Source organism: Miniopterus natalensis, chromosome 12, assembly GCF_054644295.1.
Source record: "Miniopterus natalensis isolate mMinNat1 chromosome 12, mMinNat1.hap1, whole genome shotgun sequence".
Lineage (NCBI taxonomy): Eukaryota > Metazoa > Chordata > Mammalia > Chiroptera > Miniopteridae > Miniopterus > Miniopterus natalensis.
The window spans coordinates 73,308,362-73,334,732 of NC_142092.1; the positions used below are offsets into that span (position 1 = coordinate 73,308,362).

The following is a 26,371-nucleotide window of genomic DNA, read 5'->3' on the forward strand; positions in this document are numbered from 1 at the left end:
TTCAACACGGGCACGGCTGCAGAATTTCTGACAAATAATAAATATACTGCCCTCGACCCCAAAATCCCAGTCTCAGGGAACGAACGAACGAACGAACGAACACACACACACACACACACACACACACACACACACCACCCCCCCACCACCACCACCCCCAAGCTATTAAGGTACTCGATGGGGGTCTCGCACAAAGCAGGAGCCGCGGCGGCCTGCCATCCACCAGCACGTCACAGCCGGGTGGGAAAGAAACGCTGTTCTACGGAAAGAGACTGCGCACCTCGCACCTTCCTGTGTCCGGAGCAGGGGTGGGGAGCCTTTTTCCTGCCAGGGGCCATCTGGATATTTTTAGCATCATTCACAGACCATACAAATGGACCCTACTTAAAAAATAGCTATGAAAAAAAACTCCCAGGTTTACTGAATCTCCAGTCCCACCCGCGGCTGCCTTGGCGGGGCCAGGCCAAAGGCGTTGGAGGGCCGCACAGGGCCCGCGGGCCGGACGTGCCCCGCCCCTGGGCCAGACAGAAGGCTCCGACTCGCCAAACGGGGCGAAGGTGCGGCCCGAGCGCCTCCACCTGAGGCCCCGTCGGCCGGGGCCGCGCTGCCCGCAGGGACCCGGGAGCCGGAGCCGCGCCCGCCCAGGGAAGGGGCTGCGCGCGGCGGCGGAAGCGCCTGCGGCGGGAAGGGGACCCTCGGACCAGGGCGCCCCCGCCCCACCTGCCGCGACCGGATGGGGCAGGGCGGGGCCGCGGCGGGGGGCGGGGAGGGCCCGGCGGCCTCCCACCCCCGCCCGTCAATGACATTCCAGCGCCGGCGCCCAGGCTCGGCCCGCGGCTCCCCTCAGCCCACGCGCCCCAAGCCGGTGGCGACCGGCTCGCCCGGCTCCGCGCCCGACGGGAGGCGCCGCGAGGCCGCCCGCTCACCTGTCCGCGCGCCGCCCCGCCCCGCCCCGCCCGGGGGCGCCCGGCTCCCCGCCCGGGGGGCGCCTGCCCTCGGGCCCCGCTTCCGCCCGCGCGCCGCTGCCCCCAGTCTCACCGGCGCCTGCGGGGGCCGGGGTGGGTGCGTGGGGCTGCGGGGGCTGCTGAGGGACCGACGCTGCTCCGGGGCCTCCGCTCCTCGCCGTTCGCTCCGCAGCGGGTAGTGGCGACGACGCGCGCGCCCCGCCTCTTTTATAGGCGGGCGCGCGCGCGAGGGGCGGGGCTCCGGCGGAGCGGAGGGGGCGGGGCTCCCCCGAGCGTCTCCCGAGCGCGCGACGGAAAGGGCCGAGCGCTCCCGGAAGGAGCCGAAGCGGCCGGGCGGGGGAAGCGCCGGCGGCGCGAGCGCGGCGGAGCCGGGGGAGGAGGGCGCGCGCCGCGGGCGGGGGTCCGAGGGGCGGTGGAGTCTGGGCCTCCGCCCCGGGCGCCGGGAGGCCCGGCCGCCCCGCCCTCCTGCAGCCCGCGCCCTCCAATCCCGCCGCGCCCCGCCCTGCAGAGAATCTCTGCACCGCGCCCCGCACCCCGCCGCCCGGGCGCGCCGCCAGGACCGCAGCGGAGGGCGGGGGGGCTGCGGCCCGGTGGGGGGCTGCGACTGGGGGGGCTGCCGCGCGCCCGCGGGCAGCGCCCCGTCCCGGAGCCGGGGCCCCGAGCCCCCGCCCTCCTGCCCAGCCCCCCGGGTCAGCCCGCGCTGCCGGGCGGGTCCGGCCGGGCCCCGAGGACGACCCGGGGGCCCCCCGAGGAGGTGGTGGGAGGGGCCCAGGCGGGTCCTGCCTGAAGCGGACCACTCTCTGGGCCGACGGGCGCCCGGGCCGGGGTTCGGGGGCCGCATTCCCACCCCCCACCCCCGAGCTGCCGCAGGTCCCGGGGCGCGGGCGGGGCGCGGGGCTCCTCCCGCCGCGAGACCCCGCTTTCCTGGGGCGCGCCGCTGGGCACCCCTGGGACGCCCGCTGCCGCCTTTAAACCCGCAGCGATTTTAGGGGTGGTATCGTCTCATCTCCCAAATGAGCGCCCCGACACCGGCCAGGTGTCTATTTTTTTAATATATCTATTGATTTCAGAGAGGAGGGGAGAGGGAGCTGGGGGCCAGGAGTCTTTTTTTTTTTTTTTAATATATCTATTGATTTCAGAGAGGAGGGGAGGGGGAGCCGGAGCCGGGTGCCTCGCCCTCCAGCCAGCCGGCAGGAGGGAGGCTGCTCCTAAACAGGGTGCCATCCACACCGGCTTCCCAGGGGACAGGGAGGCCTCGGGGTGGCGGGTGCTGGGGTGCGGAGGAAAGAAAAATAAGATTTCTGGAATTTCTTTGCTGCCTTGGCAGTTTGAGGGCCTGGCTCTAAACTGTAGCCGGAGCCCTAGGTTAGGGGACGCCCTTTCTCCACCCCCACTGGGGTGACAGCTGGGCATCATTCCTGTGCAGTCAGGCTGGCCCCCCACCCAGCTCTGCAGCTCAGGAAGGCAGCAGCCTTCCGGGTACCAAGCAGCCCCCCCCCCCTTTTGAATAAATATAAAGGCACTGAGCTCAGCACCAGAACTTGGGCTCCGGGCCCAGGCCCGGCCCTGAGCTTCCTGGTCCTCTGCAGTCTGGCTTCTTCCCCCTGGGCCTGGGATCTGCAATCTGGTTTCTAAGGCACCCTGGCTGTAGCCAAGATAGCAAGGAAAAATTCTTGATGCCCACACTCCATCCGAGCGGGGAGGAAAGACGAGGAGTGGCCACACCCCAGGAGCAGCTCTGCGGAGGAAAAACGTAGGAGCTAGGAGGCATTTCCTGCAATCTTCTACACGGAGAAAACAGGGCCAGGCAACTCCTCCCTGGGGTGTGTGTGCGTTTCTGGGAACAGCTGATGGCGTCCACGGCAGTCAAGCGGCAGAAAAAATACTCAGCTCTCAGTGCGAAGTGGCCAGCACAACCCTACCTCTCCAGAACTCCCAAGGCCTGCTCCAGCAAAGAGCGGGGCTCCAGGCCCTGGGCAGGAGCCAGCAAAGGGAGGATTTTTCTTTCAAATCACTCTGGCCTCATAGCGAAAAGGTGGTTTTGCTGCTTTTGCGAGATGCAAAACAGATCGGAGGCCTTCGGGAGAGCTTCTGTATTATTGATACAGAAGCTGAAATCTTGGTTATTGATCCTCTGATCTGAGGCATGGCCAAAAACATCACCTGCAGCCCTCTCCACCTCCCACTCGCCCACGCACCCCACGCAGCCTTTGGCGCTGGAGAAGAGACATTTAAAAAAAACACACCTGTCCTCACCTGTTCTCTCGTCGGCCTACTTCACCTCCTACCAACTTCACCAGGTGCCTAACACTCAGCTAGGAGTGGGGAGAGGGAGATGACAAAGCAGACAACCTCGCTCTTTGTCTGAGGGACACTCATCCAGAAAACAAAACCCCCCACTGGACAGGAGAGCATAACCCATCAACCCCACATCCCCCGCCACACAGTTTCTGGCCTCCTGGAAAGCAGGGCCTAGGGCTGAATTCTAAGGTCCCTTTTTCTGTTTCAGCTTTTCTCTGAAGGTTTGATAGGTGCCATCTCGGTAGAACCAATACCTTTTCAAGTTGTTCAAGAGGTCGGCCACTGGGAAGGACACTAAATGCAATGAATGATGTTTTCACATGTTCAGCCCACTCTCCCTGGGAGAGCCAAGTCTCTCTCACACACAGACCAAGCACCAGCACTCCGACTATTCCACTATTTTTGGTCCCAACAAGGGAGTCCGCTGGCAAGTGTGGAGAAACCTTGAGGACATTATGCTACGTGAAATAAACCAGACACAATAGGACAAATATTGTAGAATCCACTGACATGAGGCCCCTGGAATAGTCAAGTCCATAGAGACGGAAAAGTAGAGCAGGGGTTGCAGGGACTTGGGGAGTTAGTTTAATGGGGACGGAGTTTCACTTCCAGAGTGGATGGTAGCGGTGGTTATGCAACAAGGGGAGTGAACTTGATGCCACTGAACTGTACCCTTAAAAATGGTTAAAATGGTAAAATTTTTGGTTATGTATATTTTACGATTTAAAAACAAAACACAGCGACTGCTTCTGAAATCAGGGACCACCAAGGAGAAGAGCCTGCCAGTTGCTGGGCCTAAAAGGACCGCAGGTGACAGCTGATGGGTGAGCCCCTCCCTCCCCTCATTCGGATTTCACCTGTCCTCGAAGGGGCTGCCTGCCAGGCCCCAAAAGTCTCTGTCCCTCCCATGCATCCTGAGCACACAGATGTAATTTTTCCCCCAAATCATGTCAGACCTTCTCCAAAAATTTCAGTAGCTTTTCAGCCCAGAGTCGCCCAAAGGAACTGAAGCTACTTCCTGAACAGGCCTTTAAATTTTTCCAACTTCATGCCTTTGCCTCCAATGAGAATGTTCCTTTTCCCGATACCCACCCCGTTTCTGCCTGACAAATCTTAGGCGTGTTAAGTAGAAACTTTCTGCAAGAGCAGTCTGGCAGCACGGATCAGAATGTAAATGTGCATGCCACTTGACACCAGTGTTACGTCTAGGAATTTACCCTAAGGAGGTAGGACAAGATAAATACTTAAGAATGTTTATAATTGTGTAAAAAAAAAAATAGAAGCAACTAGTCACCAACTGAAGGGTGGTTCATTATGAGTCCTAAATTCAAGACCACATTGGTGCCCAGCTGGAGCTGATCAGTGGTTGAACCAGGAGGTCAAGGTTTGATTACCGGTCAGGGCACACGGCCGAGCTTGATCCCCAGTGGGGGCCGTGCAGGAGGCAGCTGACTGATGTTTCTCTCTCATCTGCACGTTACCTCGCTGATCTGGAACACAGCACATCGTCCCCAAACTCGTTGGACCACTGAACTCTTTAGGATCCTGCAGAAAACTTCTCTAGGAAAACCGGTCCTAAATGAAAAGGGTCTATCTCCTGAGCTCCCACCGCAATTTTTCGCTCAAAACCATCAAGCCCTAGAAGTCCCATCAATCACAGTCTCTGTTGAATTAAAATTCCACTCTCCACATCACCTGTTTCACTTTAGGGAGGAGGCGTCTTGTAAAACCTGTTTTGGAGTCAACGCCCCACTCCTGCTGCAGGCTGAGGACAGCTTCCAGGTAACAGCTTCCAGGTAACAGCTTCCAGGTGACCTTCAGTGTAGGTGCTAGAGCTCGATTTTGCCTCATTAGGCTGTGAGCCGGGGGGGTTTTCTATGTTTTTGATGGGGGTGAAATAATTATTCTGAAATAATTTCACATTTACAGAAAGGTTACAGGAGTAACAGAATGAAATCCGACATACTCTACACCCAGATTCCCCAATTTGTTCACATTTGACCACACTTGCTGTATTTTTTTTTTTTAATTTTTTAAATACATAATGATTTCAGAGATAAAGGGAGAGGGAGCGAGAGAAACCTCAATGATGAGAGTCATTGATCGGCTGCCTCCTGCACGCACCCCCATTGGGGATCGAGCCCGCAACCCAGGCATGTGCCCTGACCGGGAATCGGACTGCGATCTCCTGGATCCTAGGTCAATGCTCAACCGCTGAGCCACACCAGCCAGGCCACATTTGCTGTACTACCCTATGTATTATATACTTACGTACACACACACACGTGCATAGACCTTTGCTTTCCCCCCGCCTCGAATCATTTGAGAGTAAGGTGCACATACCATGCCCACTTACTCCAAGTACTTCATGTGCATTTCTTTCTTTTTTAGAAGCACAGTACAATGATCTAAGTCAGGAAATCAATGCTGACGTAACAGTGTTACCTAACATATAGAACCTACTCAAGTTTTGACAGTGTCCCAAGGTCTCTTTTTGGGCAAACACACAAAAAGGTATTTTTTCTGGTTCAGGGTAGCGTGATACATTAGTGCATTCGTCCTGAAGGCACTAAAAGAGAAATGCTTCTTGAGTACGTGCTCTGTAGAAAGTAGTTTTTTAGAAAGGAAGCTGGGCTGTAAACTGGAAGGTACATTCCTTTAAAATGGGTGTTTCTGTAAACTCATACGGCTAGAAGAGTAGCTCTCATCTGCTCTCTGCAGGTCCACAGAAGACCAGTACCAGGGAATTCATTAGGTAAAGCAGACAAGAGGGAATGAATTTCCAGGCCCGGTAAGGCACCCGTGGGAAGCTCTGTGGCTCTTCTGGGTGTCCCAGCACCAAGATAGGAGATGTCCAAACCTCATTACATCACTGCTACCATCAAAGGAAGCTTGAGAAGTGGGGGGAAGCTCCCAGTGCCTGGGGGATGTCCCCAGAACGCCATTCTTCTACTCGAGACGTGTTCGGTTCAGAATTTTCAATTCATCATCAAATTTGCTTGAATAGCCCAGCTGGCGTGGATCAGGGGTTGAGCATCAACCTATGATCCAGGAGATCGAGTTTCAGTTCCCAGTCAGGGCACCTGCCCGGGTTTGAGGCTGGATCCCCAGTGGGGGGGGGGGGTGCAGGAGGCAGCCGATCAATGGCTCTCATCATTGATGTTTCCATCTCTCTCCCCCTCTCCTTTCCTCTCTCTGAAATCAACAAAGCTATGTATTTTTTAAAATTGCTTTAATGGGATGTAGGACAACAATATGACAAAAATATAGGCACTCTGCCTGAGAAATGAGGTCAAACCCGAAAGGAAGCCAGCAGCCAAGTGAGCACTTGAATTTAAAAACAGAGTGCAGTCCTTAGGGTTTTGCTCTGAGGAATCCAACGCCGATACCCATCAGGAGCTGCCTCTATCAACTAGCAGTCCCTATCTCTGAAGGTGACACCATCAGGAGTATCAAAAACCCGGCCTCCCCACCGCCGCCTTCTTGGTTTACCGTAAGGAGCCCATTAGGAATACCACGCATTGAATGACGCGGGCGAGACTGTTGTTACACATGTCTGGAGACCGAACATTCGAGTACCTGGAGAGGTGTTTCCTATGGAGTGGCACAAAGTCAAGGTAGCCGAGACCTTGGGGATCATCCTGTCCGCTGATTTTCCACATTTCATTTTTGGCAGAGGAACTATTCCACATGTATGTAACCTTACACAGAACCCCAACACACAGAGCACAGAAAGCAGACGTGCTGTGGAGAGGAACCCGGAGCTCCATTGGGGCCCCACGGAGAGGTGCGAGATGTGAGCTGTGTAGCGCTAGCTGGCACCACTCGCCTCCTAGTACCATGGGCTTTCAGTTATAAATAGGACAAGTTTTCCAGAGCTGGCAGCAGGATCTTGAAGGGACACCCTTTGAAAATCTGCATAAAAGCCTCCATATGCTGACTGACTACAGAGCAGAGCCCCATCCACTCAACACCCTGAAGTCAGTGCTTCCCAGCCTGTTCCCTGGCATGATACTGAGATGCTGAGACAGGTGGACCCTGACACACAGGCAGGGAAGCACTGAGACTCTGCTACGGAGCACGGTCTCACCTACTGACCCACCGACTAGTCCAATTCCTGTGTTTTGCGGGTGGGGATCCTGAGGTTCAGAGGGTGAAGGACCTACCCAAGGCCACAAAACATGAAAGTGAATTGAGCCCAAGTCTCCCAGTGTTCGTTCCACTGCATCCACGTTGCAAATCTTTTTCCCACTTCAGCTGCATAAAACGACCAGTTATTGCTCCATAATTAAAAACAAAAACAATTTCCCCAAGGTGAAGCAAACAAAAAAGGGAAAGTGTGTGAACGCTCCTCTACTCCCAGATGTGGGCACTACATGCCCCAGGGGCTGACTGCTCAGGGCATAGGAAGTTCATCACATTGAACCAATTAGATACCAGCAATGACTTTTTAAAGTTCAAGCTTTATTACTTATTTTTTGGCACCATAGTAAATAATTCATAGAACGGTCGCTCCAACAGTACCAGGGAAACCCGCTCTCCCTCAAAACATTCCGTCCCCACGCACGACGTCTGAGGAGGCAGAGACTGTGGCCACAGCCTCTGCAATATAAAGATGGTGGGCGTCTCCACACAGAAATCTCGGCTCCTCTGAAACGCCTAGGATCTCTGCAGTGGGTGTAGTCAGACAAGTCCATTGTCACTCGTTAAAGCAAGTAAAAAACACACATGAAGCAGTTCTCAGTTCCTAACATCTTCATTCAACCCTAATGCGTTGCTTACGGATGCTCAGCTTGTGTACGACGCGGCGGCCCGTCTCAGCCCATCTTAATTCAAACTGAAAAACCAAAAACCAAGGCACCTGCCCTGGTCACGCGTCACTTGTCACCCAGGCACCGAGTTGGAACGAAGAGGGCGAACGGCGAACAGCGCCTCTCGGTTTATACCACGTGGCTCGTCCTCGCCCCAGGCACTGAGCCACCGGGCACCACCCGCGACTAAGTCCAGGTCTGCCTCCACCACGTCCTCCGCATTTCCAATCACTTCGCCAGCTGGGAAAGGCGGAGCAACCACTCTCAGGCTCGCATGTCGGGGCTCGGGCCTCAACTACTGAATGACACCTGGAAGTGGTGGGCTCCCTCCAGCTCAGAGTGAAATGCTTAGGTGTCACCTACTTTGCAAAAGATACTAAGTCAAGTGCGAAACACCTCTCAAAATTTTTGTAAACATGAGAAGGCCAAATCCATGTATTGTGTCATACGGATCCTTTAAGGAGGCATCAGACCACCTAGATCTTGTGACCTGTGAAAACCTTCCCTGGTCACAAGGTATAAATAAATAAGAATACATATTGGTAGATGTCTAAACCCGACAGTGCTCTCCCAAACGCGGCTGTGCTGCGCTGCTTTATTAGTGCTCCTCTGCCACAAAGTGGTGACGGTGGGTGACGCTGTGCCATCAGGAACGCCAGAAGGAGGAAGTCAGGAAGCCCTTGGGGACAGGAATCTCCTTGCGCTGCAAACATTTCTGGTCAGGGAAAGATGATGGAATGATGTTCTGATAACACTGCTTCTAACACTTAACAGTTGGCAGAAACTTTGAGGGACACTGAGCTCAAGTCCCACAGAGCAGGGCTAAGGGTTGTGCTTGAGACTCCTGCTTCTGCACCAACAGTGGGACAAATGTGCCATCACCCTGCCCGGCCCTCTCCCTTCTCCTAGAGCCTGGCCCCACTTCTCAACAGCGCTGCTTCCCAGCCCGGCCACCGGGAACTGGAAGCCAGTGGGCTGTGCTGGCAAACCTACCAGAGCTCTATGTTATCTGTCAACATTAACTACTTAAAAATGCTGGCGCGCGGAACATGGGAGGAGTCTGGCTCCAAGCACAATCTGTTCTTGGGGAGAAGGGCGAGGAGCACCCTCCCCAGTTCCCCAGACCCGAGACCGAGGAAAGAGCCTTGGCCAACGTGCCAGAAATGCACGGGTGAAGCGAGACTCATCGGGCAGCTTTTACCCTTCCCCTGGGGCAGTGTCCCCACAGGCAGCACAGAGTAAGGAAAAACAGCAGCCCTCACAGGTCCAGAGAAATTACGAACAAGCAGGGTTTGGAACAGTCAAGAGAAAGAGACCATGATCCAAGAATGGAGGCTGAGGCCTGTCAGGCACAGGCATGTTCAAGGCAAAGAATAGTGTGGGATGGGTGGGGTGAAGGGCATCTTACCTCTAAAAACTGCTTCAGGCGTATGAAGGAACCCATCTGCCCCGAGCTTGTAATGGCTTCAATCCTACAGGGACAGAGAGGACACGTGGTGAGCAACACCTGTCCTCTGGAGAGGAGCTGGGGGAAGGGCGAGGTCAGGTGACTCAGATACGTCTCTAGACTAAGGGTGCTGTGGCTCTTCCAAATGGTGTCAGCCTTCTCCCAGACAAGGGGCGAATGGGAAAGAGGACCCCTCCCCCTCAAGATCTCTACGATGGGGGGTTGTCAGGGCCTTTCCCGCACTTGAAACACCAATGGGCTGAGAGGAAGGAGACAGGTCCTTAGAGGCGAATGCCACCCTGGGTCAGGCACACTGGCTGATAAGTCACTCTCTTCAACTGACTCACTGAGGGGGTTTAATTCAAAACTGCACATAATCACCATCCCAGACTGATGGGGGGGGCGCGTGTAAAAGAACAGAATTAAAAAACATCAGGAATCTGAATCCAAGATCCTCCTGTTCATTTTTTCATTTCGCCAACAAGAGAGAGACTAAGTTCAAAACCGTTTGTTCAGACCTCAAAGAAGAGTGTGGGAGACAACAGCTCATCTAATGCGGGTGCTTTTAACCGTGTCAACGCCAGCGCGCAGCAGCACCCAAGGTATCTGATGTCACAGGTCTTACCCACCGAGTCCCTGGTGTCTTCGCAACAAGCCTAATACCCGAGGGAGGGAGTACCTGGGAGGGAGTACCTGGGGGGAGGGAGTACCCAGGGGGAGAGAGTACCCAGGAAGGGAGTACCCGGGGGGGAGGGAGTACCTGGGAGGGAGTACCCGGGGGGAGGGAGTACCAGGGGAGGGAGTACCTAGGGAAGTAGTCCTCCTGGATGAGGAGCATCATCTTCCAAAACTGGGCCTGGTACTGCTTCATGAGGGCGTGGCCACACACCTGGAGGGAGTGACAGGCGCCATCAGCGCAAAGAGCGAAGATTTGTACTCACATGAATGACCCAGAAACCACAACCAGCCCTTGCCTTTCACTCCCATCAAGAATCCAACTTTCTTTTGAAGCGCTTCTGTGCATGTGGTAACACCTCCATTTAACCAGCCCGCCAGGTGTTAACCAAGCTTAATTACCAAGACTTCTCTGGTTTTCCTGAAAGGGAGCCTGTCTAAAGGTCTGGCACCCTCCCCTGCAGCCTCGGTGAGCAGAGTATCCAGGATCCCACTGTGCTCTCAGTGACTCAGGATCACCGTCAGGTCCCGTGACTTCAGGAACTTCAGGTGACTAGACACCATTCCCACTACAGACCAAATGGCCCAGACTTACGGCATGTTGCCTTCTTTCCTTAAGCAGCGTCTCCTTCCCACAGACACCCTGGCCCTGACCCTGACGTTAGAGAGGCAGCCCCTCATACGCAGACAGGACTGTCCAGAGCCTTCTCGATGAGACACCTGACCCAAGCTGGTGAGTCCTATTTTGTGAACTGAGAGTCACAATGGGGGGACACCGGTCCCACTAGACTGGGTGACCCACCACGGCCGAGACACACAGCCCAGGATGGACATCTCCACTGGGCGCAGAGAACTAGAGAAAGCTGCCCGAGAGCAAGAATGACACGACAGGCAGGTAGTGCACTTGTGAAAGACCATAGGCCCCAGAGAGGCTCTTGGTACCTGGTGACATCCCAGCTCTTGGTCCAGGCCCTCATGAGATCCCACTGTCCACCCTACCCTTGGTCTCGGGAGTAACTTCCCCGCGCTAAAGCAAATTCCCTTCTCACTTGTGCTGGGACGCACAGCTTTCCGTTCTTTACAATGAGAAGACATCCGCACAGAGAAGGGAAGTCCAATGGGGAGAAAAATCGAAAGCCAGTTTGCTTAGGGCTCATGGAGAAACCTGTCACTGGGCCCTGACACCGTCACCATCACCCTCTGGGTCTGCACTGCTCCCCTACTCATGTCACGCAGGGGCCGGAAGCTGTTTCAACCCCTGCTCTCTCATGTGACGGCTGCATATGTACCTCCAGGAAGTCAAAGAGCACGGTGGCTGTCACGTCGGACAGGGGTTCCATGTTCAGGATCTGTGCCAGCCAGCGCCAGCCATGGTTCAGGCCATGAGGGTGAACCTGGAGGAGAGAGGCTGGGTCACAATCTGATCTCACTTTACTCAGAGTTCAGCTCCTATCGTCACCATTCCGCCGTTACCAAGTGGACACGAGCCCCTAGGTCATCTAACTCATGCCCACACTGAGGGCAGAAACAACAGGGGCCAAGTGAGTCCTGCTTTCAAAGGTTCCTGCACTAGATCCACACCCAATTTATAGGGTCCCTTCAACACACAACTGTCAGCTTCAGTTTCAGGGGCTCCACAGACCAAGTTACCCTAAAACAGACATTTATCATTTGGTGCCTTAGCACAGAACCTGGGACGTGGCAGGTGCACAGGGAAACTTCTTGGGTTCTTTTCTCTTTAGGTCTCCAAGCCCGTTAACATCTCCATTTTGCTAGTCTGTATCTACTGAGAGAAGAACTGGGCTGGCCCTGGCCAGGTGGCTCAGCTGGTTAGAGCGCCGTCCGGAAGCACCAAGGTTGCGGGTTTGATGCCCGGTTGGGCACATACAATAATCAACCAATGATGCACAAACAAGTGGAACAACAGATTGATATTTCTCCATCTTCAAAATAAAAATTAAAAAAAAAAAAAAAAGGAAGAGACCTGGGCTGGCACATGGAGCCCTGGCCCCAGCGGTGGCTGTCGCCGTCAGGTGTGTCACCCACAGCCTGCTGAGCCGCGAGCTGTCCATTTGTAAGGTGTGTGACCTGGATGGCCCCTACGGCACCCCAGGTCCAACACGACAACTTCTTGCTCACCCCTCTTCTAATAAAATCTTCCGACCATAAGGACTGATTTACGAGAATCCCGCCTGGTGGCCTCCTGTATAAACAGAGTTAACGCCTCAGCCGAGCCCGTCACTGAACAGATGGCGGATGATGCAAAGGTTTGCCGATAGCACGGACTCCTCTAAGGAGCGCACACGCAGCAGCTGCACACGGGCTCAGCATGCAGCTGGAGGCCCACAGAAGGCAGCATTTCCTGCACACAGAACACGACCAAGGACCGACCTCTCATTACTGGCAGGAAGCTTTTGCAACTACCTGCTGCCGGGGTCCATAGGGCCACCGGAGCTGGATGATGGCAGCATAGAGACGGATCATCCCAGACATGCGCTTCAGAAAGTTGTCCTGCTGCTCCACCTTGGAATCCTTCACTTGGTAGCCGAGCAGCCTACGTGGATGAGAAAATTCAGTGTGACGAGGCCGAGTCGAAGGTGACAAATCAGAGATTACCCTTTATGGCTAAAGGTTAACAGTACGTTATTAACACATCATCACATGTTATTACACTTGTAGGGTACTGTGTTCCCAAGCACTCATACCTGCGAGCGAGCTCACAGGGCATCCCGTCACTCACAGATAAGGAAAACGGTGCGCGGCAGGCAGAATGACCGACCACTTTGCAAAGCTATTAAATGGCAAAGCAGGGGGACAACCCCAAGACGCCTGGACTCTAGACCCATCACGCTCTCCACTAAATTACACTGACTTCTGGCACCTACACCCACAAGTTCTGAAAGCTGTCCAATCTGCACGGAAGATGTTGTATTTTCTGACAGTACATTCAAGGCACATAAAAGCCTGGCAAGGAGAAATGTAAGTTCTGTTTTGTGAGTCCCCCTGGGGCTGGTAAGGAGAACAACCTCACCTCTGATAGTCTTCCAGAGCCATTCCCTCCCTGAAGGCCGGGTAGAAAGGAACGGAGTAAGGACAGTTCTTGTGAAGATGAGCCAGAATGAGGTCCCCCACTCTCGGGTGGAGCTCCCAAATCCCGGACGCCACAACCGCTATGGGGAACGCAGCTTCATGATGAGAGGCCACTTCCTCCTCGCCTTGTTTCTGGGAATTGGGAGACGGGGAGATGTTAACACTTGGGGTCACTTCAGTGTTGCACACCAGCCTCCTCTTCCCGTGCCTCTGACACAAGGTTTCTCACCACGAACTTCTCTGCCAGCTTGTACTGGACAAAGTCCAGGCCCTGAGGGTTCAGGGTGATGGACACCGAGCGCCCACCAGACTGAACGGCTTTTCCAGAGAGCAGGCTGTGGATCTTGTCAAAGATCTCCTTCAGCTTGGAGCCTGGACACAGAAGAGGCAAGATGAGTTAGAAAACACACCTGGGGATCAGGGTGCTTCTCGCCCCTCTAATAAACACAGAGGGGTCTACATAAACCCAGGCGTGCCGTGCGCCCCACCGAGGTTCCAAGCCTACAGTGCAGAAAAATGCACGGTAATCAAATACCCATCGTGGGGATGCAAGAAGTACAGAAAGCACACTATTTCACAGAACTCCTCACCTGGGAATGAACTAATCCTGAAACTCACACACCAACCCGAGGGACAAACAGCTTGGAAACAGGTGCAGAACTGTTACAGACCCATGGCTGTGGTGGATGCGCCTAAAGGAGTCATTTCATCTTGAGGAAAATCCTAGAGGGTCTCCCCGGCTCACAGTAACCTCCCCTAACTGAGACCTGTCTCCATCCTCAGACACACAGAAGTGGGTTCCCAATGGCTGTACTTGTAGCAGAGACCCTGTGTGCCCCGGCTCCCACACAGGCTGCAATTGGAGTCGTTTGGCTTAGTCCATCAGCCAACTGACAGAGCCTGTTCCTTAACGTGACTGGTCCTGTGATACGTCCACTCGTGAGCAGTGGGACCCTGCAACCGCCACGTGGACTGGAGGCCAGCAGTCTGTAAGCTACGAGTGGAGACGTACCAGGGAAGACAAGACAAGAGAGAAAAGAGTCCTCAAGTCTCTAGCTCCTGAGACCCAGCTCCACTCCTGCCAGTAGGTTCTCCATAACTCACAATCAAGATTTAAACTAGCACAGCATCGACAGCTGAGCAATGCCCGGCCGAGTTCCTCGTTACTTTAGGTAACGTTACCCTAATCAGATGTGGCAAATGAAATGGAGGTGGTGGCTGGGGGATGACTCCCGGGTTTCCAGCTGAAGTGACTGAGTAGATAACAGTGCTACTGATCCCTGAGCACAAACAGGAGAAAAGTAGGTGCAGGAAGAAGAGCTCAGGCCGGAACACATCACACTGGGGTAGCCGAGAGCCATCCAGCAAAGATGGCCCTAAGGGAGCTGGTCCCAGACAGTCTGAAGCTCAGAGGAACAGAATGAACTGGGTAGGGTTGGGAGTCACCTGTGCACAGGTACCATGTGAGGCCATGGGGTGTGAAGGTTGAGAAGAACTGAGGGGTGAGAGTGGATCCCTGGGAAACACCTACAGCTGAGGTGGGTAGGAGACCAAGGAACCCCCAAGGAAGAGAGAGAGGTAGGAGGAGAACCTGGACGTTACTGCTCCATGGAAGCCAAAGGAGTTGAGTTTCATAAAGATAAAATCAAGAGCGCCGAATGGAAACGCCAGGTAGACCAGAAAACCCTCAGATGTGGAACCCACGGAAATGTATTTAGAATGTGACTCACCCATTTAAAGGGAAAGAAGCCAGTAAAAGGGAGTCGTTTCGCAGAGAACAGGAGGGAAGGGCCATAAATGATGATGAAAGTCTGGAAGGAGATGGGGGGACGGGATAAAGGCAGAGGCAGAGGGAAGCAGGGATGGAGGACACTCATCCCTTGAAACAGGAGACTGAGAGGTTGACACAGCTGTGTACATGTGAAGGGCAGCCAATGGAGCCTCTCGCCCGATGCCTCGATTTCCTGACGGAGGAGGGGGCTGGGCAGTTGGCAGTTAGTGTGGGATCCAGACTGAGGGTAAGCGCAAGGGGAGCAGGACGGTGTGGACGGCTGTCGAGCACCTCCCCCCATGCTCCCCAGCGGCTCGGTGGCAAGTCTGCAATTTGGAGGCTCCCCCACCCAGAGCTCTATTAAAAATGAACCTGCTTCTAAAGAAAAAGGGAGAAGGGTCTTCCCCTGCCTGGTTCCTGCTCTCCAATCCCAGTGTCCGAGAGGAAAAGAAGGTCTCAAGCACCAGCAGGGAGGCTTCAAGTCTGGAAAAGCTGACACAGGGCAAAAGCCAGGACCCTGAGTCACATCCTAGGTCCCTTAGTGATGTTCCCGCAGCAACTTTCAATTTCAGGTCAGAGCCACCCTAAATAATTACTATTAACACACAGCTTATTTTAAAAATGAGTCAACAATCACATAACGATTACCCTGTTCTGAAGAGGAAACAACGCAAAGTAAACCGGGAGGCGCACTCCTTACATACGCCCAACCCAACGGGCCAACATGCTCTGCTCCCGGGAACCGTACAGACGAGCAGGGCTGGCATTTTAAACAATGAAGGGAAGTTACCCCGGCCCACCTGCAATGGTGGAGATCTGGCTCACTGGGATAGTGGCTGCCTTCTGCAGGTCCATCTTTATCTTTTTGACCTGAAAGAGAACAGTGAGAAGGCAGATCGCTTTCTGGGAACCGAGGAGATGCCATCAGGATTAGGGAAATGTGACACGCCAGCCGTGCAACTTTGGGACACAAGGCCGATCAGAGCACTGTGAGGCCCAGAGAACCCCCGGCTCCCACCCCTCCCTACCTGACTGTCTTTGCTGCTGGTCAGTCCCTCAAAGGCCAGCACACACTGGCTGGAGGCGTCCTGCAGCTGCTGGTACCACTGCATCGTCCTGTCTTCTACCTTCACCTGGAGGCCTGAGGAATGAGACAGGTCTCCGACAGCTGGTATTTATGAACATGTGATGTGAGCCAGGCGCTGTGCTAATCACCTTGTGCATGTTAACTGCTTTCACTGTCATCATCACCCCACAAAGTGGGTTCTATTATTACCTTCATTTTACAGATAAAGAAACAGACACAGGAAGGTCAACTACTCTGTCAGGTCACACTCCCTGGAAACAGGAAAACTCGATTCCCCTGCTCGGGTTCCATAGCCAGCATTCCCAACCATTACCCTGTATTGGCTCTCCTACGTTTTAACAAACATGTATTTTGTACATATTTACTGAAAATACTCAGTGGCAGCCATACTTGGAATAATACATCTACTGGAATTATACAGAATTTCAAGTCCTTGTGGAAAGCGTTGGAATCTGAAGCCAGGCTCCACAGCGACTAAAACTAATGGAATTCAGACACAGTGCTGAATTTGACATTACGTAACAAACCTGGCAAATTTTCCCATAGCTTAAGATTCAAAACACACTTGTGCTCCCTTTCGCATCCCGAAACTTACAGCGAGCCCAAGGATCATACCCGCAACAGAACGCACCTTCCTTCTGCTTCCCTCCAGGGCCCTGGCTGGGAGCTGGGCTCTCTTTACGGGCCTCTGGCCCCTGCTGCACCTGTGACTCCTGCCGCTTCACCTGGGCCGCCTCTTCCTCCTGCCTCCTCTTGTCCTGCAGGGCCCTGGCATTCGCCATGAGACCCCGCATTTCCTGTAGCGCTCGCTCGGCTACAGCCTGGTCCTCTGCCGTGGGAAAACCATTCTATTGGGTGACAGGCAGAGCTTGTGGTTACACCGGGGAACTGTTGCATTAATGCTGTAGCATTCATACCAATTCTCCCCTGCTCTCATAAAGGTAATGCCAACTTACCATAAACACCCACCCACCAACCCTGGGTGGAGTACTTCTGACAATAGTCTAGACAGAAATGACACGGTGTTTTCATTTGCATTCCATGTATTAACAGTGATTTTGAACTTACTTTCAAGTTCATGAGATAATTACACTTGTGCTTTTATACACTGTCTGCCCTGCCCTTGGCTCCTCTTCCCACTAGCGGGGTGGAGGTAGAGAGGCTTACCTTTTTCCCCTAAATTCCTAAGTCCCTAATGATAGTTTTTTTGTGTTTTTTTTTTAAATATATCTTTATTGATTTCAGAGAGAGGAAAGGAGAGAGAGAGATAGAAACCTCAATGATGAGAGAGTCATTGATCGGCTGCAGCCTGCAACCCGGGCATGTGCCCTGACCGGGAATCGAACCCTGATCTCCTGGATCCTAGGTCGATGCTCAACCGCTGAGCCACGCCTGGCCGGGCCCTAATGATAGTTTAAAGGAGCACAACCCTCATCGGTTGCCATAGGAGATGCGAGAAAGGCAACTCACTACTCTGAAAACCGGTAAGGGGAAGTATCAGATATTTACCCTTTCTTTCCTCTACAGACTGTCTATGCCTCGAGATAAAGTTTATGGGGAACATTTCTTCTTTGTAGCTGAATTCCAGAAAGAATGATAAAATTAGGAAAACTTAAAACCTACCACCCCCCCAATGAAGTAATGAGCGGTCAGCAGTGGCCACTGACTCCTGAGCTAAAGGCACACAGGAACCTCTGCAACGGAAGGTCAGGCTGACAGTATGTGAAGCCGCTGGTCCACCTTAACATCACAAGTGGAAAGACCATCAGGTACAACAGGCCTCTGAGTGGTGCAGAAACAAGTACACACCACCCACCATGAAGTACGCCTGCTCTCAAAACAATCAAACATAAATCAGAGCAGCCTCTGGATCTGTCATCGATGTTTCTCTCTCCTTCTCCCTTCCTCTCTCTACAAGTCAATGAAAACATTAAAAAAAAAAAATCTTTGGCTCTAAAAAAATTTATTGAGTACAAACTATATGTTAAGGCACTACTTGCAGTGTTTTTTAAAAAAATATATCTTTATTGACTTCAGAGAGAGGAAAGGAGAGGGAGAGAGAGAGGAACGTCAATGATGGGTCATTGATCGGATGCCTAGCCCACAACCTGGGCATGTGCCCTGACCGGGAACTGAACCCCGATTTCCTGGATCCTAGGTCGACGCTCAACCGCTGAGCCACACCTGGCCTGGCAGTGTTTTTTTTCCTTAATATGAATATGTTTTAGTTGACTTCAGAGAGAGGGAGGGAGGGGGAGAGGGGAGAAAGAGACAGAAACATTAATGATGAGAGTCACTGAGCAGCTGCCTCCTGCACACCCCCTCCCTACTAGGGATTAAGCCGGAAACCTGGGCATGTGCCCCGACCAGAAATCGAACCATGATCTCCTGGGTCATATAGGTCAACACCAGCCTGGCAATACTTGCAGTTTTTAACATTGGCTTAAAAACACCAACATATTTTCATAATAATAGCAATTGTATTCAAAATACAACGTTAACTGAGAAAAGAAATAGGCATTTCTATAAGATCTTAATTTTTGTTGTAACTATAGCAGGCAATCAATATACATCACTGAAACAACTGAAGTATTTTGCAATCAGAAAAAACCACCTTTTTTTTTTTAACCAAAGGTAAGATTACCTATTTGAATCCAATTTGCAATGCAATAACACACACACCCCCCCTGACGAAGACAGACTCCCCTGCAGTCCTTCACCTCTGAAGTGGCCCGAATGATGCCTGAGATGAGGCCGCACAGTTGGTTGCCACGGGTCCGGAAGGCTGACAGGTCCACCTTGGGCAGGTCCCTGGGCTGGCCTGCTGAGTCCGGCTGCTGGCCCGCCGAGTCCAGCTGCTGGCTGAGGTGCAGCAGCTCCTCCTGCAGGGCATAGAGGCTCCGCAGGCGGACCTGGCCCTCCTCCCTCCAGAGCCGCTCCTGCTCCACCTGCTTCAGGCGCTGCTGCTCTGCCTCCCGCAGCTTCAGGTTGAGAATCTACAGAAAGGGCTGTCAAGTCACTTCTCTGAGGGGCTCCTAGGCTTTCTCTTTCTACATCTCAAATCCTATGTGGGTGACATATTTTCACAGACAGGCCCCAGAACTGCCCAGGGTCAGTCACACAGAGGAGAGGGGCCAGGCCCTCACACCTGTCTGCCAGACACTAAACACCCATGTGGATGCTCCCAGGCGCTGACCTTTGCTCTGTGACGATGCTCAGCTTTTAGCTTCTCTTGCTGCCCCAGGGCTTCTCTGGAGCTGAAAGAGAAATGGCAGGAGAATCCCTCAGGGAGCTTCCTAATGCTGCTTCCTCTCTCCTAAATGCCTCCCTCTGTGAGACACTGGTCGCTTTCTAAGGTTGGCCATTTTTCTGGGTTATATGCTTCCGTGGCTGTTTCACTTTGATATTTAAGGACTCAGAAGGTGCCCGAGTCCTCTTTCCCTCTGGGTTTCCTGCTGGGAACAGTTCTGGCTGACACCCCCACACTCCCGACCAAACCCGGGAAGCCCACCTCTTCTCCATCATTGCCCGCAGGTCCTGGAATTCCTTATGATGCTTCAGCTCCTTCCGCTCGTCAAACCGCTTCAGCTGCTCAGATGCCGTCTCGGAGAGGGCTCGCACCTTCCGCTCCTGCTCCTCCTGCCATTGCCGCAGGCCCTCCTGAAAAGGACCAGCACCTGCTCTGGGGGGCTCCACCGCCACCCTGCTCACTTACCCCTGTGGAATACCTTCCTGTCAACCCTTAACTCCAGCAGAGACCCCCCAAGGGCATGGAGCCACCCATGTCCTTCTCAGAACCTCTGCCCAGTCACCTGTGTCCTCTGGGTTGATCTTTAAACTCGGATCTGGGAGGCTCTTCCAGTCTGCCCCATGTGGTTTATGTCACCAGCATAAGCTGGGAAGGGACAGATATTTACCAGCACACTATCAACTGCCCTGCACTGTTGAGCCTCTACCCTGTGCACACTTATGAGGATTTCAGGGGAATCTACTGAGAATCACATGTGAAACAGAAGAGCAAGGATTTGAAACCAGACTTGGCTTCAGAGAGCTCATTCTTGGCCGCTACATTGTACTCTCTCCAGATGAATCTGAGCGCTGGTCATAATTCAGGCACAATGACCAGCATGCAGTGTACGTTCACAGACCCCAAGGAACTATGTCTAAACGTGGCTCCCTGTGGCTGGGCCAGCCTTGCTCCACGGGTCACTTACTGTCCCCTTCATCTTGTGCACCAGCTCGTACATTCGGATGCAGCCCTCCACCTTGGTGCCCCGGGAGGACTGAAGTACCATCGGCTCTGTGTGCTGGGACTCAGGTTTGCCCTATGTAGACAGAAGGTGGGAAGATTAAGCTGTTAAGACTGTACAGCTGGTGTTATCCCTTCAAGACAAAAACCACGTTCCTACTTATAAATCATGACGAAAACAAAACAACTTAGATTAGAATTAGTGTGTTTTTCATGATATTGACCTTATTCTAATTGTTTTCCTTGAGAAAAAGAAACACCACAAACTTGTTTCTTTTCTGCTGGCTTGTTTGTTTTGATCTGCCCAGCAAACTTCCTAGTCTTCCAACAGTGTCCACCTGTGCCAGGAGGGTTAGGATGGAACAACCCAACCCATATCCCCAGTTCTTTCACCTTCCTGGCTCAGGGGCAAGCACGTGACCAGCTAGCAAAGTCCTCTAGCCTTCTGTGGCCCGTGTCTGCTTCAGCAAAGAGGTGTAGAGCCCAGCCAGGCCAGAGGCCATCTTTGAATTTCTCTGATGTAGCTGTCTAGGAAGGCTTTCCCTTCTTCGGGGAATGCTAACCTAAGAAGATATGTGTCTAGGGATACCAACGGCCATCTTGCCTTATTCAGTCTTTCTGAAATATTAAACCAAAAAGAGCTGGGAAGACTTGAGGGATGGAAAGGCAAAGCCCTGTATTTGGATCCCTGGATCAAGTCAGTAAAAATGTCAAGCAGACACACAGAAAACAGATCATCACTGCCATAGCCGGGGTGGCTCTTTCTCCCCTCCTCTCTCTCTAAAAACCAATTAAAAAAAAAAAAAAAAAACCTTAAAAAAAAAAAGGTTAAATGGTAGCCCTCGCCGGGTAGCTCAGCTGGTTAGAGCATCGCTCTGATGCACCAAGGTTGCAGGTTCCACCCCTGGTCAGGGCTCACACAAGGGTCATCCAGTGATGCATCAATAAGTGGAACAACAAATCCATGTTTCTCTCTCTCTCTCTCTCTCTCTCTCTTTTTGAAATCAGTCAATGGTTTTTTAAAAAATGATACATAAATAAATAAATAAAACACACTCCTGTGTATTTATAGTCCGCCTTATTCGGTCCAAACGATTCATCAATCTGTATAACTGTCCCTCACTGCAGTAAACAGCCTGGTGTCACTCATGTCAGGGGATCCCTTGCTTATATCCGTTGTCTTCACATAGGCTTAGTACTTTCCCGCATAACATGTCTGCCACCCATCAAATGAGCTTTCTGGTCATGCCTTCCATCCACTAGTAAAATGCCTTTTCCATATTAACTAGGCTCTCATCAGGCAGTGTGCCCATTAACTCCTGAAGCTTGAGGTGAAAGAGGAAAACCAGCACGTATTTTTCTCTTTTGCAACTTAATAGATAGAAGATTCATTGTCACCGCAGGTCTTAGCAACATCAGCACACAATTTTTCCTCATTAGGTTGAGAACGTGCCCCCTTTGACTCCAAGGAGGCACTTTACAACTGGCTTCTTGTTGGCATATCCGGATTGCCAACACCACTCCTCTGGCACTGTGGGCCAGTTAAGTCCCTGGACATTATGAGAGTTACGTGATCATCAGCACTGCAACACTGCAACAGCAGAGCTGACCCAAGACAGCATCTGAGCAACTAATGGACAGGCAGTGTATACAGCGTGGATATGCTGGACAGAGGATCACTCAGACCAGGAGCCACAAGATTTCATCTCGCTACTCAGAACGGTGCACGATCTAAAACATATTTTCCACTTAATAATTTTCACACTGTAGTCTACTGCAGGTAACTGAAACCATGGAGAGTGAACCCTCAGATAAGGGAGGACTACTGTCGAAAGGCAAACTACTGAGAGTATGCCTCCAAAAAAGGCAAAAGAGAAAACACCGCCTATAACAATTTACTGATTTTAAGAGAAACAAACAAAGGCAAGGACAAACAGAGCAAAAAATAGGGGAAAAGCTCATCCAGAACCAATGATAAGGTATGTAAGTTAGAAGAGCAGGTATAAGTTTTACTCTATGCCCCCAGCAGCCAGCACAGAAAGGGAGACCGTACTAGTTAAGCAGATGCAAGGTTCCTGTGAAAAACAATCGAATTGCTCATGACGTTAATTACTATTCTTGGTACTAAGAACGGGGGGGAATTTCTCTCTCTCCGTCTCATAAAGAAAACACTGGGTGATATGGTTAATACTGCCACTGCAAACAGCTACAAGAAGCAATCTTTACTTTTTCCAGGGTAAAGTCGTCATGTGACAATATTACACAGTTCAACTTTGCAACCACCCTTCTCTTGTCTTTAGCTGATTAAAAACCTTACCTTGGTCCCATCTGGCATTGCTGATGTTCCTGGGGATGCTGGTGAGAAGGCAACGCTTCTGATGGGAGATGTGGGAACAAATGAAGGTTGGTCTCGGCCTGAAGTGGATGTCGAGGATGCTGAAGTCTCCGAGGGAGATAGCTTCTCTTGTGTGTGGGGTAGGACATGATCTACCACCCATCCAGCGTAAGAAGACAGCTTGGGAGTAGACACACATTCTTCTAAAACATCCTGGAGAGAAGAAGAGGTTAAGCTCAGCTTGCATGTCAACTGACCTAACCCATCAAAGATAATCCACTACAGGCCTTACTGAAAATCTAAGAAAGTGTGCACACACGCACGCACACATACACATATACATAACATACGTGTGAAAGACCCAAAGTAACTGTATTAACAAGCAGCGATGAAGAGAAAGTAGTCCCTTCATCCTTTCTTCATATGACCCTGTCTATTATCCTCTTACTAATTTTTAAAATATTTTTACCTTCACTCTAGGGTAGGTTTTTATTGATTTGAGAGAGAGAAACAGCCATCCAAGTAGGGATTGAACCCGCAACCTAGGTATGTGCCCTGACCAGGAATCGAACCTGCAACCTTTTGGCCCAAAGGACAATGCTCCACCCACTGGAGCCACCCAGACAAGGCTGCTGCCCTTTAGAGGCTCAGACCAAATAACCCGAGCTACATAAAAAGGAACAACACACAGAGACGGTCACTGAAGCACACGCAGAGGAAACCTAAACAGCTGGAATGGAAAACAAGGAAGAATTCTGAAGTATACCACACTGCGCAGTGGAACACTAGTCGCTAAAGACACTGATTGTGAAGCCTATGTCATAACATCTAAACATCCCATTTTAAATGGAAAAAACAAGACAACAAATACAGTAACTACATTAACTACAAATACATCTACAATCACATTGCAAAAAATTGGCTACACTAAAAAACAGGAAGCAAACATACCTGAGTCATGCCCGGGTAAAAGTGGCACACTACTCGTCCTAATTTCACATGTTACATTTTTTAATGAACATGTTATAATTTTTAGAATGAAAATAGCAGGCAATGAAAAGTAGTTACTAATGAAAAGCCAATGGCTTAAATAAAGTGGGATTTACAATAGAAAGACTATAAAACAAGTCCCAGACACTCTCTAACATATTAGTGTGGGCAACTTATTCAACTGTGCCAGTTAACCATTACATTATCTCTGTTTAGTGTACAGTGCTTTAAACCAGAGAACCTTATACCATTAAACTGTAATTACAGTATACAGCAAATTGTAGCTGGGAACTTTACTCGATGTCAGGAAAATATTCCCAGGAAATACGGAGAAAAGCGCATACTAGTGATGAACAGCACTAAGTTTACAACCAGCCTCTGCTGGTGTCAATTCCATCTCTGCGCCCCGCTTACCTGTATAACCTCCGGCAAGTTACCGAACCTCTCTGTGCCTCAGCTTCATCACGTCTAACGCGGAATAAGGAGGCCCTGGCCTAGTAGTAGCTCAGTGAGTCAGAGCATCATCCCCATACGCCAAGGTTGAGGGTTCGATCCCCGGTCAGGGCACACAGAAGAATCAACCAATGATGCGGAAATAAGTGAAACAACAACAAATCCATGTTTCTCTCTCTCCCCCTTCCTCTCTCTCTCAAAAACCAATGTAAAGATTCTTTAAAATGGAATAAAGGGTCTACTTCAAAAGACTAGAGGGCCCGGCCCGGCGTGGCTCAGCGGTTGAGCCTCAACCTAGGATCCAGGCGATCCTGGTCAGGGGACATGCCCACGTTGTGGGCTCGATCAATGACTCTCTCATCATTGATGTTTCTATCTCTCTCCCTCGTCTTTCCTCTCTCTGAAATCAATAAAAATATATTTATAAAAAGAGAAAAAGAAAAAAAAAGACTGGAGAGGAGGAGATTAAATGAGTATTAGAAGACTTAGAACAGTACCTGGCACCTAATTACTCAAAAATTGCAAGCTATTATTTTATCTATATCAGTGGTTCTCAAACAGGGCCAATGTTACCCCCCCCCGGGGGGGCCTTTGGCAAGGCCTGGAGACAACTGGAGGGTGCCACCGGCATCCCGTGGGCAGAGGCAGGGATGTTGCCGATCCTCCTCCCGTGCAGAAGACAGCAACAGCCGCCCCACCCCACACCGTGCAAGGCGTGCGTCCTTTCAGACTGTCCAAGCCCCGAAAGGCAGGGAAACGCTTTACAAGTCTCTTCCGCAGGAGTCTGACCAGACCGGGCAGGAGCGCGATTACCGGCAGCTCCGGGACGCGCGCCGGGCCTGCGCCGCCTCTACCCGCCCCCGCCCCGCCTCGGGACGTGGCGAAGACAGCGAGCGCGCCCCCTTCAACTCCACAGGCCCGCGCGGCGTCGTTTAAACACCCGCGGGTTCTCTCCACTTGCAGCAGCAGGTTGTATAAACCGCTCGTTGCAAAACCCTGGGCCTCCCGCCGCAGGCAGCGGCTTAACCGACGCCGAGAGGCCGGGGGTGCTCTGGCGGCGGCGGCGCCCGCTCCGGCCGAGGGTAGCGGTGGAGCCTCCGGGAAGGAGAGGTCCTCTGAAGGAAGCGGCTGGCGCGGGCGGCGGGCGGCAGAAGCCCCGGGACAGGACGACGCGCACCCGGGCGTCGAGGGACGCTCGCGGCTCCTCCCCAAGGGCGCGCGGGCGCCCGGCGCGGCGGCCCGGGCCCACGGCTCACCTCGCCCCGCAGCAGCCAGTCGCGGTGGTAGCAGAGGCGACCTTTGTCGGAACTGCGCAGCGCCTGCAGGGTCTCCCAGCAGCGCCCCTCGGACGGCATGGCCGCCGCCGCCGCCCCTCAGAGACGCGGCTTGTGGAAATAAACAAGCCCTCGAATCAGCCGCCCGGAAACCAGCGCTCGCTTCCGCTTCCGGGCCGCGCACTCGGCGGCGCAAGGCAAGGCCGCCTCCCGAGGCTGCGCGCCCCGCTTCCGGTGCCGAGCCCGACCCGCAGCGCGCCTGCGCACAGGGCCGCTTCCTGTCCCGGCGCCGGAAGCGCCGCCGGGCTGGGAGCTGAGGGCGGGGAGCCGCGGCGGGTGCGCCCCTGGGCCCCGGAGCCTCCCCGCCGCGGGGGCCCGGGCGTGAGGCGTCGACGCGGCCGTGGAGACGCTGCAGCCGCCCCGCGCCGCCGGAGAAGGGGCGGTGCTGGGAGGCCCCGGCGTTTCTCCGGACAGGTCCCAGGAGCCCGGGGCGCCCCTGCCCCCGGGAAACGGCCCGCGCGTCCCCACGGAGACTGGCCGCCGGGCAGGGCCGCGCCCCGGGGGAGCCCCGGCGGGCACAGGGCGGGGGACGGGCCGCCGCGCGGGGAGAGGCCCCGCGGCGGCGCCAGGCGGGGCTGCTGGCGCCGAGGCTGCCCCGGCGGTGACCGCTCCGCCCCGCGGGCACCGAGGCCGCCGCACTGTCCACTCCAGGGGGCGGGCGGGCCCGGCGGCGGAGCGTCCCCGTCCCCCCCGAGGTCGCGGCCGGTTCCCTCGGGGCCCAGGCCCCCCGGCGGCTGGTCCCCGCGGGCGGCGGGCCCGTCACCCGTCACTGTGCCCACCCCTCCCTCCGGGACCGGCAGAGACGGGGTCGAAAGTAAAGGGCGGGCCGGCGCCGCGTCACCCCCGAGACCGGGGTGCGCCCG

The 26,371-nt window shown here is 53.3% G+C and overlaps 1 protein-coding gene across 1 annotated transcript; it reads right to left on the reverse strand.

The window, feature by feature from the left end:
- Positions 1-7,709: 7,709 nt before the first annotated feature.
- On the reverse strand, positions 7,710-25,534 carry GLE1 (GLE1 RNA export mediator). Its single transcript, XM_087823054.1, has 16 exons — positions 25,431-25,534; positions 22,714-22,944; positions 20,362-20,472; positions 19,659-19,807; positions 19,344-19,404; positions 18,868-19,143; positions 16,779-16,995; positions 16,089-16,201; positions 15,861-15,930; positions 13,519-13,661; positions 13,231-13,421; positions 12,624-12,753; positions 11,489-11,593; positions 10,331-10,413; positions 9,486-9,549; positions 7,710-8,792 (listed from the first exon to the last, which is right to left on the reverse strand). Exons 1-16 carry the CDS (start codon positions 25,527-25,529, stop codon positions 8,724-8,726), a joined length of 2,112 nt encoding a protein of 703 aa, XP_087679180.1. The 5' UTR covers positions 25,530-25,534; the 3' UTR covers positions 7,710-8,723.
- Positions 25,535-26,371: the final 837 nt, after the last annotated feature.